Below are 17,170 nucleotides of genomic sequence, written 5' to 3' on the forward strand. Positions count from 1 at the left end.
GTCATATGAATAAACTATTTATAATATTGCAAGTATAATATGTATTAAAAGTCCTAAGGACTCAATCTTAAATGCAAATAAGATTTTAAGTGAATTTCTTCAATCCTAAATCCATACAAATACCGAATAGTATTTCAGTATTTTCTAATGTTAGTAAATATTCACCCATTTGCACCCTGGAAATCATTTTTGAAAGTTTGCTGCTAACCATTCATCCTTAAAGTGAGATATTATATATATAAAATATTGCTGCAGGAAGTGTGGGAATACCTCTTGAAGTCTATTCAGAGAAAAAAATGCAGCCACTTACTTCACATTACAAAGTTTATGGAATATACTGTATCCCTTTGTTAAATTGACACTGTCCTGGTTACTCATAGTATTTATTACTGTTCACTGTATTTGCTAGCTTTCAGCCACTATGTTGAACACTGGTGGTACTAAGCTGAATATTATTAAGAAATCAAACATTAATTAAAAGCACTCTAACCTCTTATCCCACCTCAGGGCCTTTGTATGTGCTGCTCCCTCCGCCTAAGATGCCCTTCCCTTCGTTTCTTACAGGGCTGGCTATTCTCAGTCTTTAGCTGTCAGCTCAGATATCACTTCCTCAGGGATATCTTCCCAGCCACTCTAAATTAGTATACCAGCCACATCATCTTACTGACTCTACCCTTTATCACCTTGCTTGTTTACATCATAATCTTTAATTATTTTGTCTATTGTTTACTGTCCATTTCCCTTGAAGAATATGAACTTCATGAGGGCAGGGACATTCATTCTTATTCATCATTGCATCCTACGTGCCTAGCTTTGCATCTGTGGTGCCTGGCATATAGGAAAAACTCAGTCAACACGTACTGAATGAGTCTAAGCACTAGCAGTTATAACATGGTGTTGTAACTGAAGCAGTAAGAAGTTGTAGGGTTCTTGGGGACAGTGAATTGCTCTACCTGGAGGAGCAGGGAGTAATGCTTGAGCTGGGTCCTAAAGGAAGAATGGGGATTTGCCATGTAGAGTGTGGGAGAGAGACATAGAAGGCAGAGTATGTACAGAAAGTCTAAATGAATTATTATTCGTTCAGGGAGTTCTAAGTAGTTTAGCATTGGGAAAGGTCTAGGGGTAGCTGAAGGTGCTGAACTTGTTGAAGACTTAGACAGTGGGAAGCTGTGGGAAGATTTTCAGCTGGGATGTGACCTGATCAGATATTTCAGAGAGATAGCTACCGGAGTGGTACAGGGAATATTAGGAGGGAAAAGAGGAGCAGAGGCAAGAAAACCACTTAGGAAGCAATTACAGTTGTCCGGGTCAAAGACTCTGATGGTCTGAACTCCATAAGCAGTGGGTCTCAGATCTGATCAGAGCTCAGAATCACCTGTGGGTTTTTTGGGTTTTGTTTTTGTTTTTTTTTCTTTTAACCATACAGACCCCTGTAGGCCAGATTCAGGAACTGCCAAAACAGAGATGACTCTTCTCTTTGGACTGTGCCTTACTGTGTTCTCTTAATTGCAAATGAGGAGGAAGTTTCATGGCACTAAGAGACAGGGACTGGTCAGAGGAATTGTACTGTCCAACAACATGCCAATTATATTCCTATGCCATCTGTATTGCTTCCAGCTCTTCTTCAAAGGTGGGATTTCCATAACCCTCAGCTAACTTCCTGGGCATGATATCTGGTGATTGGTGATTTGAGAGAAAGGGTAGCAGGGAGGAGGAGTTCTTACCCCTTTTATCCCCTCCCACTGGGCAGCAACTGTGGGTCAACAGTGATATCGGTACTTTCGTGAGATGTGCACAGTGCCCACATCCAGGCTTGTCTTCCATTTCTCACTGGAGTCACTGGGGTAATGTTCTCCCCATTCTCTGACAGAAACATAGAAAGCAAGTCAACGTGATCTCCAAATAAAGTAACTTAACCTTTGGGGATTGTATTTTCTCCTTCCTCTCTCTAGTCTATCAGCTGAGGAGCAGGCACGGGAAACCTGGCAAAGTTACTTAAGAGCAGTAGATAACACTCAGATGTTAAGAAGCATCCTGACAAACTCTTGTAGGGTCTGAACTTACTGCGATAGAATAAAACAGGAGCTGAAAGCTAATTAAGATTGATCTTGATTTATATTATAGGTGAAGTTATTTTGGCTCTTCGTCAGTTAGATCTTCTTCGGAAAACTATTGTCATATACGCCTCAGACCACGGAGAGCTGGCCATGGAACATCGTCAGTTTTATAAAATGAGTATGTACGAAGCTAGTGCCCATGTGCCACTCTTGATAATGGGACCGGGAATTAAGGCCAACCTGCAAGTGTCAAATGTGGTTTCTCTTGTGGATATCTACCCTACTATGCTTGGTAAGTAATGCAACTCTGTAAATGTTGATTTGTAATAACACTGGAAAATGAGTAGGCAAAATGGTCAGAGGCCCTGCTGACCTGTTCATAACCTTGAGCAACTCATTCCACCGTGAGTCAAACCCACATCTGAAAAATGAGGATACTATTCCTAAGTTCCTTTTGCCTTCACTTACTATAGTCATTTTTTCCTTTGAAAGATTCACAACCAAGATATGACAATAAAGTAAGCCACGTAAGATACTCAGGTTCATGACTTTATAGATGGGATTTGTATATCACTTGGTTCTCTACAACCACCTCCTAAAATGTGAGGATTTCACTTCTGGATTATTCCATCCACTTTGAAACTACTAATTTTTTTTACAATGCTACAAAAGTCCCTCAATGCTGATGCTATGAACATATTTCTCCTCAGAATCTTAAGATTTTTCTGTCATATTTGTTTCACAAGCTTCTTAATGTCTATAAGCATAACCATAGGCCTAGAACAGCAACATTCAGATAGGGATAGTTATCAATTTTTGTTAAAGATACTAGAATAAAGCCATCATAAATTTGGAGGAAGTTATACAGAGCTAACTGTTAGTGTCTATCTACTTTAGCAGAGTACTTTAAATTCAGTAACACTTAAAGTCAATAACATCTAAATACTACATTCTAAGGCACCATCAATTGCAAAAAAGTACCATCAATTTATAAATAGATTTTGGTGAAAGAAAAAGATAACACAGCATATGTTATGTTTAAAATATATATATTAGAATGTGACACAAACATACATCTGGAAATTAGCAAAATAAGGAAGTTCTTTCGATCTCCTTTTTCCTGATACCAGTCTTTCACTTCATTTAACGAAAGCCTATTCCATGGTCTTAAATCTCTTTACAGTTAATTTAGATCAGTGCCCTCCTTTTCTCTTTTATTTCACATCACCTGCATATTCGAGCACACTTCTTTATTGCTCTTTTGCCTGATGTATATTTTTAATCTCTTCAGTTTCTTAGTCATCATTTGCTGGTTCCCCTTTGTCCCAAAGCAATTATCACAGAGTCATCTCTCTGCCGCTTTCTGGCTCCATCAATTTCCAGGCAGCCCCTATTATTTTCCTCATTTCTGTTTTTATAAGAAATGCATGTGCAATTATGTATATTTATGTGTCTCTCTTATTGTCATCTTTGTAGTCTTATGAATATACACTTCTCTTTTTGGTAGCATTTCTTTACCGTTTCCTTTACTAGTTTTTCCTCATACAGAATTTCCCCACCCCATTTCCAAATTTGCTTAACTTTTTATCCTTATTCTGCTTTCTTGAGGGACAATGACCAGAACTGCAAAAGATTACTAAAGGCTGGGATAATTCTTTCTTAGTTTTTCTTTAATATATTTCTTAGTGATATTTGGTATTTTCTTTATCTTTTTGGCTCTAGTCACTAAATAGTCCAGTTTCTGTAGGGAGTTGTCTGCAATGAGTCCTAGACTATTCTTAGTAATTCTATCACCTTATAGGTTAGTTGATTAATACGCACTGTTTAAATCATTTTTCTTTAAATGTTATTTTATATTCAGCTATAATGCAAATTTTCTTCTCTATAATCTTGATACACCATTATCACTACTTGCCATTTCATACATTGTAAGAGTTAAAAGTTACCTGCAAACTGGAAGATTTTCTAATATATATATGTCTTAACATAATTGTATAAGAAAATACTAAATAAAGTTGTTTGGAATAAGGGAATTTTCATTTATCCACCTAAAGGGCACCTGCTGCCCCCTGCCTAGTTTATGTTACTTGACAATAAATATTTCTCTAGCCAAAACAAAAAAATTCCCTGAAACTCCTTTGCATTCCTTCCTCACTCTTCTGGAAATTATGTGGATTCTCTGAAATTGTAGATTTTTTTCCTATAATTAGTCAATTATTATAATTTCCTAAAACTCATCGTTCTACATAGATTTTTATTTGTTTTTATCTTCGACTGATTTCTGGTAATAGATTCCTTCTGAGTCACATTTCCTAGGAGAATATATTTTATTAACAGCATTTTAGATCATGTGTTGATTAGACCTGCCCAACTAGAATACAGTAGGTAAAGTCAAAAATCAGTGTCTCTCCAATTCTCAAATGGAAACTAACATCTTCAAGGCTTAATGTGTTTCATAATGAATATTTTTATAATGAAAAGGAAGAAGTTACATTTATATGATTGGAGGAGGACAGTAAAGAGAGTATCTATGTATGGATCTTTATATAAAACACTGAAACACTTATTAACCAGATGTTAACCAGAGGTAAGATAGAAAGAGAAAGATGCAGGGTTAGAGGGGAGAGTTCAACAGGAACCTTATGCTGGAGCCAGGAAACAACATTGTAACATTATTTATCTAAAGTTAACCTTTTTTTGGAATGAAATAATGTCATTTTCAGCAACATGGATGGGCCTAGAGGTTATTATACTAAGTGAAGTAAGTCAGAGAAAGACAAATAACATATGGTCTCACTTATATGTGGAATCTAAAAAAATGACACAAATAAACCTATTTACAAAACAGAAAAAGACTTGCAGACAGAGAAAACTAATTTATGGTCACCAGAGGGCAAAGGGAGGAGGGGGAGAGAAACTGAGTTTGGTATCGAGAGATGCACACCACTATGTACAGAATAGATAAACAATAAGGTTCTATTGTATAGCACAGGGAACTGTATTCAGTGACTTGCAGTAATCTGTAATGAGAAAGAACATATATATAACAGAATCACTATGCTGCATACCAGAAGCTAATGAAACATTATAAATCAACTATACTTCAATAAAAAGTTTTAAAAAATAAGATTAAAAAAATTAAATTAAACTTTTTACAAATAAAAGGTTATTAATAGAGCTCTCACAAATCTATAAGAGAAAGAGAAATACCCTATTAACAAATTGACCAAATATATAAATAAACAATTCACAACAGAAGACAAACAAATGGCCAAGATATTTTTAAGCTTCAAATCCAGTAGTCAGAAAAATATTAAAACAAGAAGATACCATTTTTCTTTCACACATAGAGTTTGCAAAGATTTTTAAAAAGCAGAAAAGCTTACATTGGAAATAGGCCTCATTCTGCTGCTGGGAGTATAAACTGGCGCAGATTTTCTGGAGGCAAATGTGGGCATTATGTTCCAAATTACTTAGAAATATGCACACATTTTGACCTAGAAAAATTCCAATTTTAGAAAATAACCTGTAGATACACACAAAGATTTATCTCCATGGATATTTATTATTTATTATGATAAAGAATCAGAAACAGTATGAATTTCTAGTAGTAAGGAATTGGGTAAAGTCAATTTTATTTGAAAAGGTGAAATGACACATGAAAGTGTCCCCATGTATGACTGAAAAGAAAATGTAGACTTTAGAACCATATAAACAGTTTTTGTTTATTGAGATAGGGTATCTATCTAATTTATTTTCCAAATTAGCACATGTTTTTAGAGTAAAAGGATGCTATACCAATTACACCAGTATTAACAGGCATAAATTGAGTCTGTCGCCTTACTGAACAGCCTTACCAGACAAGGCAAAGATAATTCTGATGGTCTATGTTTAATCTGATGTTTACCTCAACCTTTTAAAATGAAATTACTCAACACCAGAAGAGTTTAAAGCTACTTTCAGTAGCGATTCAGTCTAAAATTAGATACTGTGCATCAGTATATTCTATTTTACCTATGCTTACAGATTTTGATAAAGTGTCTACAAAGGACTTCTTATTTTGAGATTCTTCTAACCAATTAGAAGTTCAAAATAGATACAAAATATAATCTATTCTTAGAATTCTGAAGGTCCTTTCTTTATTAGCTTAGCCATAGCTATATTGTTTTGTATGAATCCAATTTATACACAAAGAGTATGAGATTAAATTTCTCAGATCAAAGCTTCAAGCCAGACTGCCTCTTCCCTTCCATTCTATGGACCTTAAAAATATATAAAAGATGATGACTCAAAAAACCTTAAATAGAAAGATATTAAAATAGGAAAAACTCATTGGGATTCCTGTTTTAATAAACCCACCTTACTATATAAAGAGCCCATTGAATTTTAAAATGGTACAATGCTTTTATTTAAAAGTCTGAATTTAAAAATAGCTTTTTGAAGGTATTTTAAAAATGTGGTTCTTTCCTATAAAATGATTATTTTATCATAAAGCAGGAAGAGTATTCTTAGTCTGTGTATCTTTGTAGGTCCTTTATAGTATACTATCACATTATCATTTTCTTGTAATGGCAAAAAAGTGCCATTGTTATGAACAGGAAATCTTTATACTGTTGAAGTTGATATCTTTATGTATTTCAGAGATCATTCTTTAAAAATTACTCCCCAAAATATTTTCTTCCCTGATAACCTAGTATCAGCATCCTTTAGCTCAGTTAGATATAAAAGTAGTCTCATTTTTAAATTAAAATTGTTTTGACTTTCTCTTTCAAATTTATTTTCATGTGATTTTTTTTTCATTTAATGGTTGGCCTTTTTTTTATAAAATGTCTGCCTTCTTTTCACAGAAAGGATAAATCCAGAATTTGAATTGTGAAAATGTAATTGTATAAAAATGCAGTTGTGCTTAAAAGAATGCTTCACTGCTAGTGATTTGAACTGTAAAGCCCTCCTTGTTACAGGATCTTAGTGAAGGGTTGGGAGGGTCATTCTACATAGACTATTTTGTTTTTCTCAGCTGAAGATGATCGTGAAGTTTAATAACTAGGGTAAAACAAGACTTACAGAGTAGTACTAAAGAGTCCAGAGATCCTGGAGTCAGACTGCCTAAATTCAAATCCTTCCTTCAAGTTGGGGAGTTTAATCCTGACTTCTCATAGAAAAACAAGAGAATTATTTAAATTCTTAGTCTAATAAGCTTTTTTAGGAAAATTAAGCTAAGAATAGATCTGAAATAAGGTATTTCTAAGTATTAAAGTGTATTAAAGTGCTGAATACAGGAACTCCCCTGTCATGGCCATGTGCCAGTTGGTCCCTGCTTCCCAGCCATCTTCAACATCCTTTTTTCTCCCTTCCTGAGCCTCCCAGCACTGCCCCCTGCTGGCTGACACACAGCCCAGCCTGGCCCAGCCTATTCCCCACTGTCTCCTAACAGCAGACCTTCCAGTAAGGAGCCTACTGTCTGGCGGCTCAGTTTCATCTTGGGCAGTCTTCTTCCCTTATGTACATCATCTTTTTAACATTTTTGCTCCTTCTCTTTTTTTGTTTTAACCAGTTATCTCCGAAGTATTTCTCTTTCTCTCCTTTTTTCACTCGTTCTTTCATTCCTTCTTTCTCAAAAAAGTCCCTGGTGATGACTGGTTGGCAGAAGATTAGTACTGGTAATATGCCCCTTCCAAGGAAATGTAAGATATGTATTTTTTAATTAGGTTATATGTAAAAAAACAAATACCTTCAGGAGATTTACAGAGCTCTTGTCTACTTCCTTATTCTCCTTTAATCTGTTTTTCCCCAAATTTCTTTATTCAACTTTAATTTCTAGCATTGCAGATATATTACTTTCTATTTTTCATTGGAGATATTTAATTATTTCTAAATTAATGTTTCTAAAAGCATGGAACATTGAAACCAGAAAAGCTGTGGGGGAGGCATTTACAGACTAATTTTGGAACTGTCCCAAGTACCAAGCCATAATTCATGGTAATTTTTCTATAAGAAAAAGACAGTTTGAGTTCCAAACAAATACCTTAAAAGTAATTTTTAAAAATATAACCTCTTTTTAAGTTAGATATTTCTCATACTAATGCTGTTTTATATGACTATATTTGATAAAGAAAAAATAAATTATTTTTCTCTAAATCAGTTTAATCCAGGCTTTCCCAACATATGTTCTGAAAAAGACTAGTCCCTCAAGGTGCTACTTAGGAATAAAAAGAAGTTCTGTCATCAAATAACTGAGACACATGGCATCCTATAAACCACCCTTGATACACCTCAGCAATAAATTTACATCTACAATAAATTTACCTATTTAATTTTAACCATTGTTTGCAAACATATAGAAGTACTAAACCCCTTTCTTACATAGGTCTTATTAATATCCTATGGAACAAATTTGAAAAACAACTGTGATTACTTCACCATTCAGAAATAAAGCACTGATGATATTAACTAATATTTGTTGAGCATTTCTGATGTGTCAGGCACTGTTCTCAAAATTTTACATAAATTGTCATATTAAAACTAAAACAAACCTGTGAAATACAGGCATTATTATTATCCCCCTTTTACAGATGAGGAAACTGGGGTTCAGAATGGTTGATAACATGCCCAAGGTCACAAGTCTGATGGAGTCTAGGCAATCTATTTACAAAATAGACTTGGATCTAGGCAGTCTATTTACAAAATCCATATACCATCCCTAGTCTCTGTGACCTTTAATGATATCATTTATCAAGGTTCAACTAATGAAAAAATGAGCCATTAAAAAAATATCGTATTATTTTTGTTACATAGATATTGCTGGAATTCCTCTGCCTCAGAACCTGAGTGGATACTCTCTGTTGCCACTATCATCAGAAATGTTTAAGAAGGAACAAAAATTCAAAAACCTACATCCGCCCTGGATTCTGAGTCAATTCCACGGATGCAATGTGAACGCTTCTACCTACATGCTTCGAACTAACCAATGGAAGTATATAGCCTACTCTGATGGTGCTTCAGTATTGCCTCAACTCTTTGGTAAGTTTGTTGATATATACATATATTTTTTTAATTGCAGTATAGTCAGTTTACAATGTTGTGTGAATTTCTGGTGTAAAGCTTAATAGTTCACTCATACATATACATACATATATTCATTTTCATATTCTTTTTCATTGTAGGTTACTATAGGATATTGAATATAGTTCCCTGTTCTATACACTATAAACTTGTTGTTTATTGTTGATGTATTTTTTAAGTTTAGTATTATGTGTAATGAGCTGACGTACAGAGCATTTGCTCAAGGGAGCCAGTAATCGTCATCAAATATATAAATATCTACTGCTTCTCATACTAGGACCGTTTACAAAAGGTTGCCCTTGTGAGGAGCAGCTACTTTGTAAATCAGCATCTGAATTCCAAAGTAGGTGCGCTAAGACTTTTAATCTGGGCCTCAAGATTAAAAACACCACTGTTTTTTCTGATCAAGCTGTCTTCTAACACTCATGGTTATCTTTCCCAATCAGTAGTCAACATCCTCTCATTGTACCTTGGTTTCAGTTGTTCTGGAGGATTAATACCTCTATCTTAGGGAGTCTGACGTGCTACATTTATTATGTAATGTTCACCCCAACCCTACAAGATGATACCATCATCCTCATTTTATAGAAAAGACTAAGGTTCAAAGGGATTCAGATACCTGCACAAGGTCTCACTGCTACGAAGTGGCAGGGCTGGGATTTCAACTCAGGTCTGACTCCAATATCCATGCTCCTTCCATCCTACAAAAGCCTTCACTACTCTATGAATTCATTTTTAAGCATTATTATTAGACTTAAAGTTCTACTTATCCTTTGCCCCCTTTTTGCATATAAAGTATGTGCTAAAGCTAATTTTATATTCCTTTTTTGCTAATTTTTTCCCAGTTTTGACAAATGTCAAAATTATTAATTCAAAATAATTCTTTAGAGGCCAAACTGATTAACCTCCCCTCCCACCCTTAACTCTAAGAGCAGGAGATTCTTAGCTTCAGAAGACAGTCCTTAAATTTTCATCCTGATGAGGAATGGGCAACTCTTGTTTGTTCATTGGTTATGTTCTTCAAAAAGCAGATGTGACTGTCAAAGATCAGTGGAGAAGCCTGCCTTTCTTATATTCTCTGGGGTTTATTCACTGACTTCCCTTTCCTAAAGAGGGGGCATCTGAAGTCACTGAGCAAAATCATAAATGTCTTTAGGGGCCTCCTGGCTAGTGCACTCAAATAGACCTGGAGGGGTTTTACCCTCAAGGTGCAAGGTTCATTTACTGACTTAAGTAAATTGTCATAAGATCTTTGATTTGTCGTTTTTCCAATTAGATTGGCATCCTAGTTATATTGTCTGTCTTCCTACATTGTAGGTAAAAAAGGTGTCTATAAAATATTTATCATTATTTCCTCAGTGGTAGTAATTGAGAGTTTTTACTTCCATGCTCATTTGCTCAGACAGTATTGATGAATGTAATTTTCAAAAACTAAACATAAGATGTTAATATATTAAAAAAAAAAAACCCTCAGAGTAAGTAAAGTTGCAAGAACACAACTCGACTATGTAAAAAATTCCTACAGCTGGAATGTTTGGGGCTGTTGAAATGGGACAATTTAAGCATTCCTTTTTTTTTTTTCATGTCAAAGTAAGCAAGGCATCAAAAGTAGGAAGAACTGGGCCTAAGCCGGCTCACTAGTTTGACTGTTTCTGCCATCTAAGAATAGATAAGAAAAAAAAAAGGGGGGGGGTGGGGAAAGCAGGATGAATGGTAAGAAGGAAAATAATTTGAACATACATTTAGAAAGGTGTTTAACTTTTTGTATATTATTTCTCCATTTATACTGTTCTTTATCTTACTACACTTAAAAGAACTGAAAATAAAAATAAATTATAATACATTATCTGTCACAGAATAATGACATTCTAAAAAAAAATTTCTAGCAGGTAACTATTTGACAGCTATTCAATTTTTTTTCTTTCAGATCTTTCCTCAGATCCAGATGAACTAACAAATATTGCTACAAAATTTCCTGAAGTTACATATTCTTTGGATCAGAAGCTTCGTTCAATTATAAACTACCCTAAGGTTTCTGCTTCTGTCCACCAATACAATAAAGAGGAGTTTATCAAGTGGAAACAAAGTATAGGGGAAAACTATTCAAATGTCATAGCAAACCTTAGGTGGCATCAGGACTGGCTGAAAGAACCGAGGAAGTATGAAAGTGCCATCGATCTGTGGCTTAAAGCCCACTCTGATCCAAAAAAATTTGAACAAAAATAAGAAAAGCATGTTCTAGAGCTATATAAAAATATGTTAAAAGATCATGATTAATTTTGCATTTTAAATGAAGTTAATAATTACTGACTTTTAGATACTTTTAAAGAATGCACTCTATTTTAAAATAAAATATCAATCAGTATAGGATTATATATTTTCAAAATGATTATCAAGACCTCATTCTTACCAACTTCTAACAAATTAATATAAGTATTAAAAAGGATGGAAACAAATACCATGTATAAAGCTGTGTTCCTCTGAATATTACAGAATATAGAATATTATAACAATTATTATTACTATGAATCATAAAATAGGTATTTGTGAGTCCTTGATGGTGTCTGATGAGTTGTTTCTATTTGATGGGACATAGATCATTTGGACATATTTGATGGGAGTATTTAGAGTATTCGATGGGGCATAGACTGTGAATAAAGCTGAAATTTATTTTTTTAAATAGGTAATAAATGCACAAGGTACAAGCTTCAAAAAGTTACTAAAGGGTTAACAGTTGACATGAAGCCTCTCTCCTCTCCCAGTCCACCAGACACCCAGTTCCCCCTCTGGGAGGCAACTACTGTAACCCGCTTCCTATGTATCCTTTGAGAGACAGACATGCTTCTACAAACTACATTCTTCCCCAGCAAACCATCCCCCTACAAGTGGTAGCATACTTCACAAAATGTTCTGCATCTTGTTCTTTTTTTTTTTTTTTTTCACTTAACAAGAGACATCTAGAAGTGAAATTGCTGAGGTAAGACTATATCTAGCAAAATTACTCTAGAGACTACCAAATTACCCCAAAGAACTTATACAAATTTGTACTCTCACCAGCAATACACGTCCTCACATTTGTTGCCAACAGGGTCAATAAAAAATACTTTCTTTTTCTTATTATGAGTAAAGTAGATCATACTTTCGTATGCTTAATAGCCACTGAAATTTCCTTTACCGTGACCTTTCCTATTTGTGTCCTTTGCCCATTTCCATAGTTTGTCTTTTGACTTTGTCCTATTCAATTCAAGAAGTCAGAGAAGAAAATACTCATAAATGTTGAGGTATGGATGGTAAAGGATTGGTATCCTTAAATAACATTTTGAGAGTTCTGCTTCCACATAGGATAGGGAAAGTTGCAAGGGAATATTGCTTCCACATTAACAGAAACCAAAAGGAAAAGGGAAAAGCTAGATACTCTACAAAATTAAAACTTTTTGAGCCTCTCATAGGACTGAGTTGCAAGGCAATAAGTGAACTGAATTGAAAAGGGTGGCCAGCCCTTGTGATGAGAGCTGAGACATCAAACTGTTCCACCTATGGCAGAGCACAGGAGGAAAAATTAGCAGCCCGAAGAACAGGTAAGAAAACAAACGGATATTCTGACAAATTCATAAAAGCCACATGTGTGTGAAAATAACAGTAGAAATGCTAGGAGTTGCACACACAAAGGAGACCACTCCCAGTAATGAGCTTTTTTTCAGGGACCTCAACCAGCGCTCATGAGAAAGATGGGAGCAGGACAGGAGACTTCACGGAGCCTCTTCACTGGGACAGATGTATAGATGGGGAGGGGCTGCCTCTGGAGGACAAGCATAAAGCTCAGAACCTTCTCTCATACTAAGTAAAACTCATCTGCTCCTGGAGCAGGAAACCAAATCACCCCCAGTCATCAGCAAAGGGTCAGCTTCATTGGGAAGGGGCAGAATACAGCAAAAGCTCTCTGCTAAGGAGAGGCAGAACAGAACCCTAGTCATGCTCAGATTCCTACACTGAGAGAAAGCAAAGACCTCTTGCAGCAGGGGAAGGGCCAGGAAACTTGCTCTTTTGCAAGTTACAAGCTGAAGTTTGGCCGTCATAGGTGGAAGGGACAGAAATGTGAATAAAGCCCCACCCTTGAGGCTTAGGCCCCCAGGGCTTAGAGAAGACTGTGGCCGGGATAAGAGAGTTTCTTTAAAAGAAAATCAGCCTGCTCCCACCACGAGCAACAGCACACTACTGCTGGGAGAGGGACAAAAGGTATGGAGCGAGAAACCTCCCACCCCGGCCGCAGTGGCCAAACGTGCTGAAAAGTTGGTGGTGAAACAGGAACCCCGAGAAGAACCCTCCAGCATTCCAGGCCTCTCACTAAAGCAAGGTATCAGCAGTAGGGGGGAGTGCTGAGTCTGTAATATAATAATGGCAACTATAGCAATGACAAAACCCAAAGTTAGCTCAACTACTGACTAGATTTAGTTAGCCCTCCCCACCTTAGTGGCCACCAAATGAACAGGCATGCCCATTTTCAGGAGCAAATACTATTTACATCAGTCACTATTTTTCCTTTACATATAATGTCTGGCATTCAGTCAAACTTACAAGGCAAAAAAGTAAAAAAAGACCCATTTTGAAGAAATAAAGCAGTAAAGAGAACCAGACTGAGAGATGGCCCCAAAGTTGAAACTATGAGAAAGTGACTTGAAAATACTACAATGAATCTACTGGAGGATCTAAGGGGAAATATGGATAACATGCATGAACAGATAGGGAATTTCAGCAGAGAGATAGAAACTATGAAAAAAAGAATAAAATTGATTCACTAGAAATGAAAAACATGCTATCATATGAAGAAGTCCTTCAAATGGCTCATCACCAGACTAGACACAAAAGAAAACTATCAGTGAACTTGAAAAAAAATAATTAGTGAACTTGAATGTAGGCCAGAAGAAATTTTTCAAAATGAAATCCTGAATTTCAAATGGTAAAAAGAGAAAAAAGAATGGAAAAAAAAGAAAAAAAGAAAAGTGGAGAAAAATTGAGCAGAGCATCCAAGAGCTGTGGGATAATCCGAAAGGTGATACTATATGTAAGTTGAAATAACGGAGAATAGAGAGAAAATGTCCAAAGAAATAGCTGAGAATTTTATAAAATTAATGAAAGATAACAAATCACCCACCTAAATGTTTAGGGAAGCCCAAGCAGAATACAAAGAAAAATGCACATAAGCACATCCAAGTCAAACTGTTGGAAAATACAGAAAAAGAGAAAATCTTGGAGGCAACCAGAGGTGGGGAAATAACATTCCATACAAAGGAACAGAGATAAGGATTAAAGCAGATTTACCATCAAAACTATGTAAACCAGAAGACAATGGTAGAACTTCTTTGAAGTACTGAAAGACAAACTGTCATCCTAGAATTCTATATACCTAGCATAAACATTTTTCAAAAATGAAGAAGCTGAGAGAATTTGTTACCAGCAGACCTGAACTATAAGAAATGTTAAATGACCTTCTTCATGCAGAAGGAACATGGTGTCAAATGGGAATGTGCATCTATACAAGGGGAGAAATGGGAACACTCGTACATTACTGGTGGGAACATAAAATGGTAGTCCTTGTGGAAAACAGTTTGGAAGGTCCTCAAAAAGTTAAACATAGAATTACCGTATTACCCAGCAAATCCACTCCCAGGCATATATCCTGGAGAACTGAAAAGAGGTGTTCCCAGAAAAACCTGTACACAAATGATCATAACAGCATTACACACAATAGTCAAAAAGTGGAAACAACTCAAATGTCCATCAGCTGATAAATGAATAAGCAAAATGTGGTTTTGTGTAATCCAAAATGTGTAATCCAGACAATGGAATATTATTTAGCCATAAAGAGGAATGGAGTCCTGTTACACGCTACAGGATGGATGAACCTTAAAAACATTATGCTAGGTGAAAGAAGCCAGAAACAAAGGCCACATACTGTTGTTATTCCTGCATTTATATGAAACATCCAGAATAAACAAAAGGAGACAGAAGATGGATCAGTGGTTTCCAGGAGCTCAGGATGAAGGGAATGCATAAGAAATTTCTCTCTGGAGTGATGAAAATGTGCTAGAATTAGATAGTTGTGATGGTTACACAAACTTGTGCACTGAATATACTAAGAGGCACTGAACTGTACACTTTTAAAGTTTGAATTTCATGGTTTGTGAATTATATATGAATTTGGAAATGATGAAGTAACAATGAAACACTTATTTTTTTCATCTATGAGAATGACAAAAATTTAAAACAAGGATGAGGCTCAATACTAAGTCTGTGGGGAAAAAGACATGCATTGCTTGTGCCCCTTGTCAAGGGCAATGCAGCACCATGTATTCAAATGCTTAAAAAATGCATATGCTTCTGCCCTAGAAATTCCAATTGTAGAAGTTTATCTTGCAGGAATAACTGAACTTGTGTGCAAGGACATATATAAAGAGATGTTCTTCACTGATTTATAAAGTGAAAATTAGAAAATCTTTGTCCAAAAACAGGGGGTTATTCAGATAATTGTAATTCATTTCACATTAAACAGACAGTTTATACCACATGTTTTTATTGGTTGACATGGAAAGTTATCCAAATACTACATTAACTGGAAAAATAACAGGATGTAGAATACTATACATGATACATTTTTATAAATATATATGTATATATATATGGTCATTATAGTCTAAAGGTTACATAATTTAGTATTAACAGCAATTATCCCTGGGTGATATATTTAGTGATTTTTTTTTCTAATTTTTCTGCAATTAATATGTACAATTTATATAATAATATTTTATTTTAAAAACATGTATATCAAGCTTATCATCACCAATATTGAGACAAACTAGCAGTGTGTGTCCTCAAAATGATGCACTGAGGACACAGTATTACCTATGTAGTATTTCAGCCCTGAATGTCTAATCCAAATTTAATTATATGGAAACACAACTTTAGAGACATTCTGCAAAACATGTGTCATGGACCCTTCAGACCGGTGAGTTTCATGAAAGGAAAAAGAAAGTCTGGCAAACTTCTGGACTAAAGGCCACTAGAGAAATATTATAGTTAAGTGCAATTCATGATCCTCAATTTTGCCTAGCACAGTGAATGAAAATAAACTCATTGCAAACCACATCTTCGTGAAATTTGTCAGAGACAAAGAGAAGAGTCAATAAGCTTCCAGAATGGAAAAGGCAATAGCATCCAAGCAAATCAGGAGTCAGAATGGCTTCAGGCTTCTCAACACAAACACTTAGAAGCCAAAATGCAATGGAGCAATGCCATCAAAATTTAGAAGGAAAATATCGCCAATATAAAATTCTAAACTCAGCCAAATCATATTAAATGTGAAGGTAAAATAAAGACATTTTCAGACATGCAAGGTCCCCAAAAGTTACCCTTCCTCAAGAAACCACTGAGGGATGCTTTCTACCCAAGGGAAGAAAATAAACCAAGAAAGGAAAAACAAAACAAAACCAAAACAAAAACAAAAACATGAAATTAGAAAGCAGGAGAACCAGCATGAGCTAACTGAAAGGAGTCCTAGGATAATGATAAAGGAGATGCCCAGATGACAGCTGGCCCAGAAGGCAGCCTCTCCTGATTGAATCTACATGAATCAAGTAACAGCCACAATGAGGGCTCTCTCTGCTCTGTCCTCAGCCTCTGTCCAATCTTTTTAACTTTATGACATATCGGATGATGTGTTCTACCAAAGGAGAAAAAACCAAGAAAAAAGAAAAGAGATCCAAGAAACAAAAACTCCAACCTAAGAGAAAGGCAGAGCATTTCACTGATGACAACAAAGAGACGTTTCGGGACAATCGGAAGGCGGCAGGCCTAGAGAGAAACCAGCCCATACGTGGAGGGAATGGAGGTCTCTGGTAAGAAGGGTTACAAGAAAAAAAAATTGGAATTGCTATAGTATGTTATGAAACTGACCTTGTGGAAATTGTACTGAGGGACTCTTTAAAGGTATAGCTATGGTAATAATGAAAACTAATAAAAGGTCATTATTGATGTGAAGAAAAAGAAAATAATGA

General features: G+C 35.5%; 2 protein-coding genes across 7 annotated transcripts in view; one reads left to right on the plus strand and one right to left on the minus strand.

The window, feature by feature from the left end:
• Positions 1 to 12,236, plus strand: part of ARSK (arylsulfatase family member K) — a 33,952-nt gene extending 21,716 nt beyond the window's left edge. For all 5 annotated transcript variants that reach the window (XM_074360375.1, XM_010949558.3, XM_010949559.3 and 2 more), the window contains 3 exons: positions 2,125 to 2,349; positions 8,853 to 9,077; positions 11,047 to 12,236. In XM_074360375.1, coding sequence (XP_074216476.1) covers positions 2,125 to 2,349; positions 8,853 to 9,077; positions 11,047 to 11,345 — 749 coding nt within the window. In that variant the 3' untranslated portion in view covers positions 11,346 to 12,236. The remainder of the gene's footprint in view (positions 1 to 2,124; positions 2,350 to 8,852; positions 9,078 to 11,046) is intronic.
• Positions 1 to 17,170, minus strand: part of SKIC3 (SKI3 subunit of superkiller complex) — a 134,157-nt gene that overhangs the window by 99,289 nt on the left and 17,698 nt on the right. The window lies entirely within an intron of this gene.

This window comes from Camelus bactrianus, chromosome 3 (assembly GCF_048773025.1).
Source record: "Camelus bactrianus isolate YW-2024 breed Bactrian camel chromosome 3, ASM4877302v1, whole genome shotgun sequence".
Lineage (NCBI taxonomy): Eukaryota > Metazoa > Chordata > Mammalia > Artiodactyla > Camelidae > Camelus > Camelus bactrianus.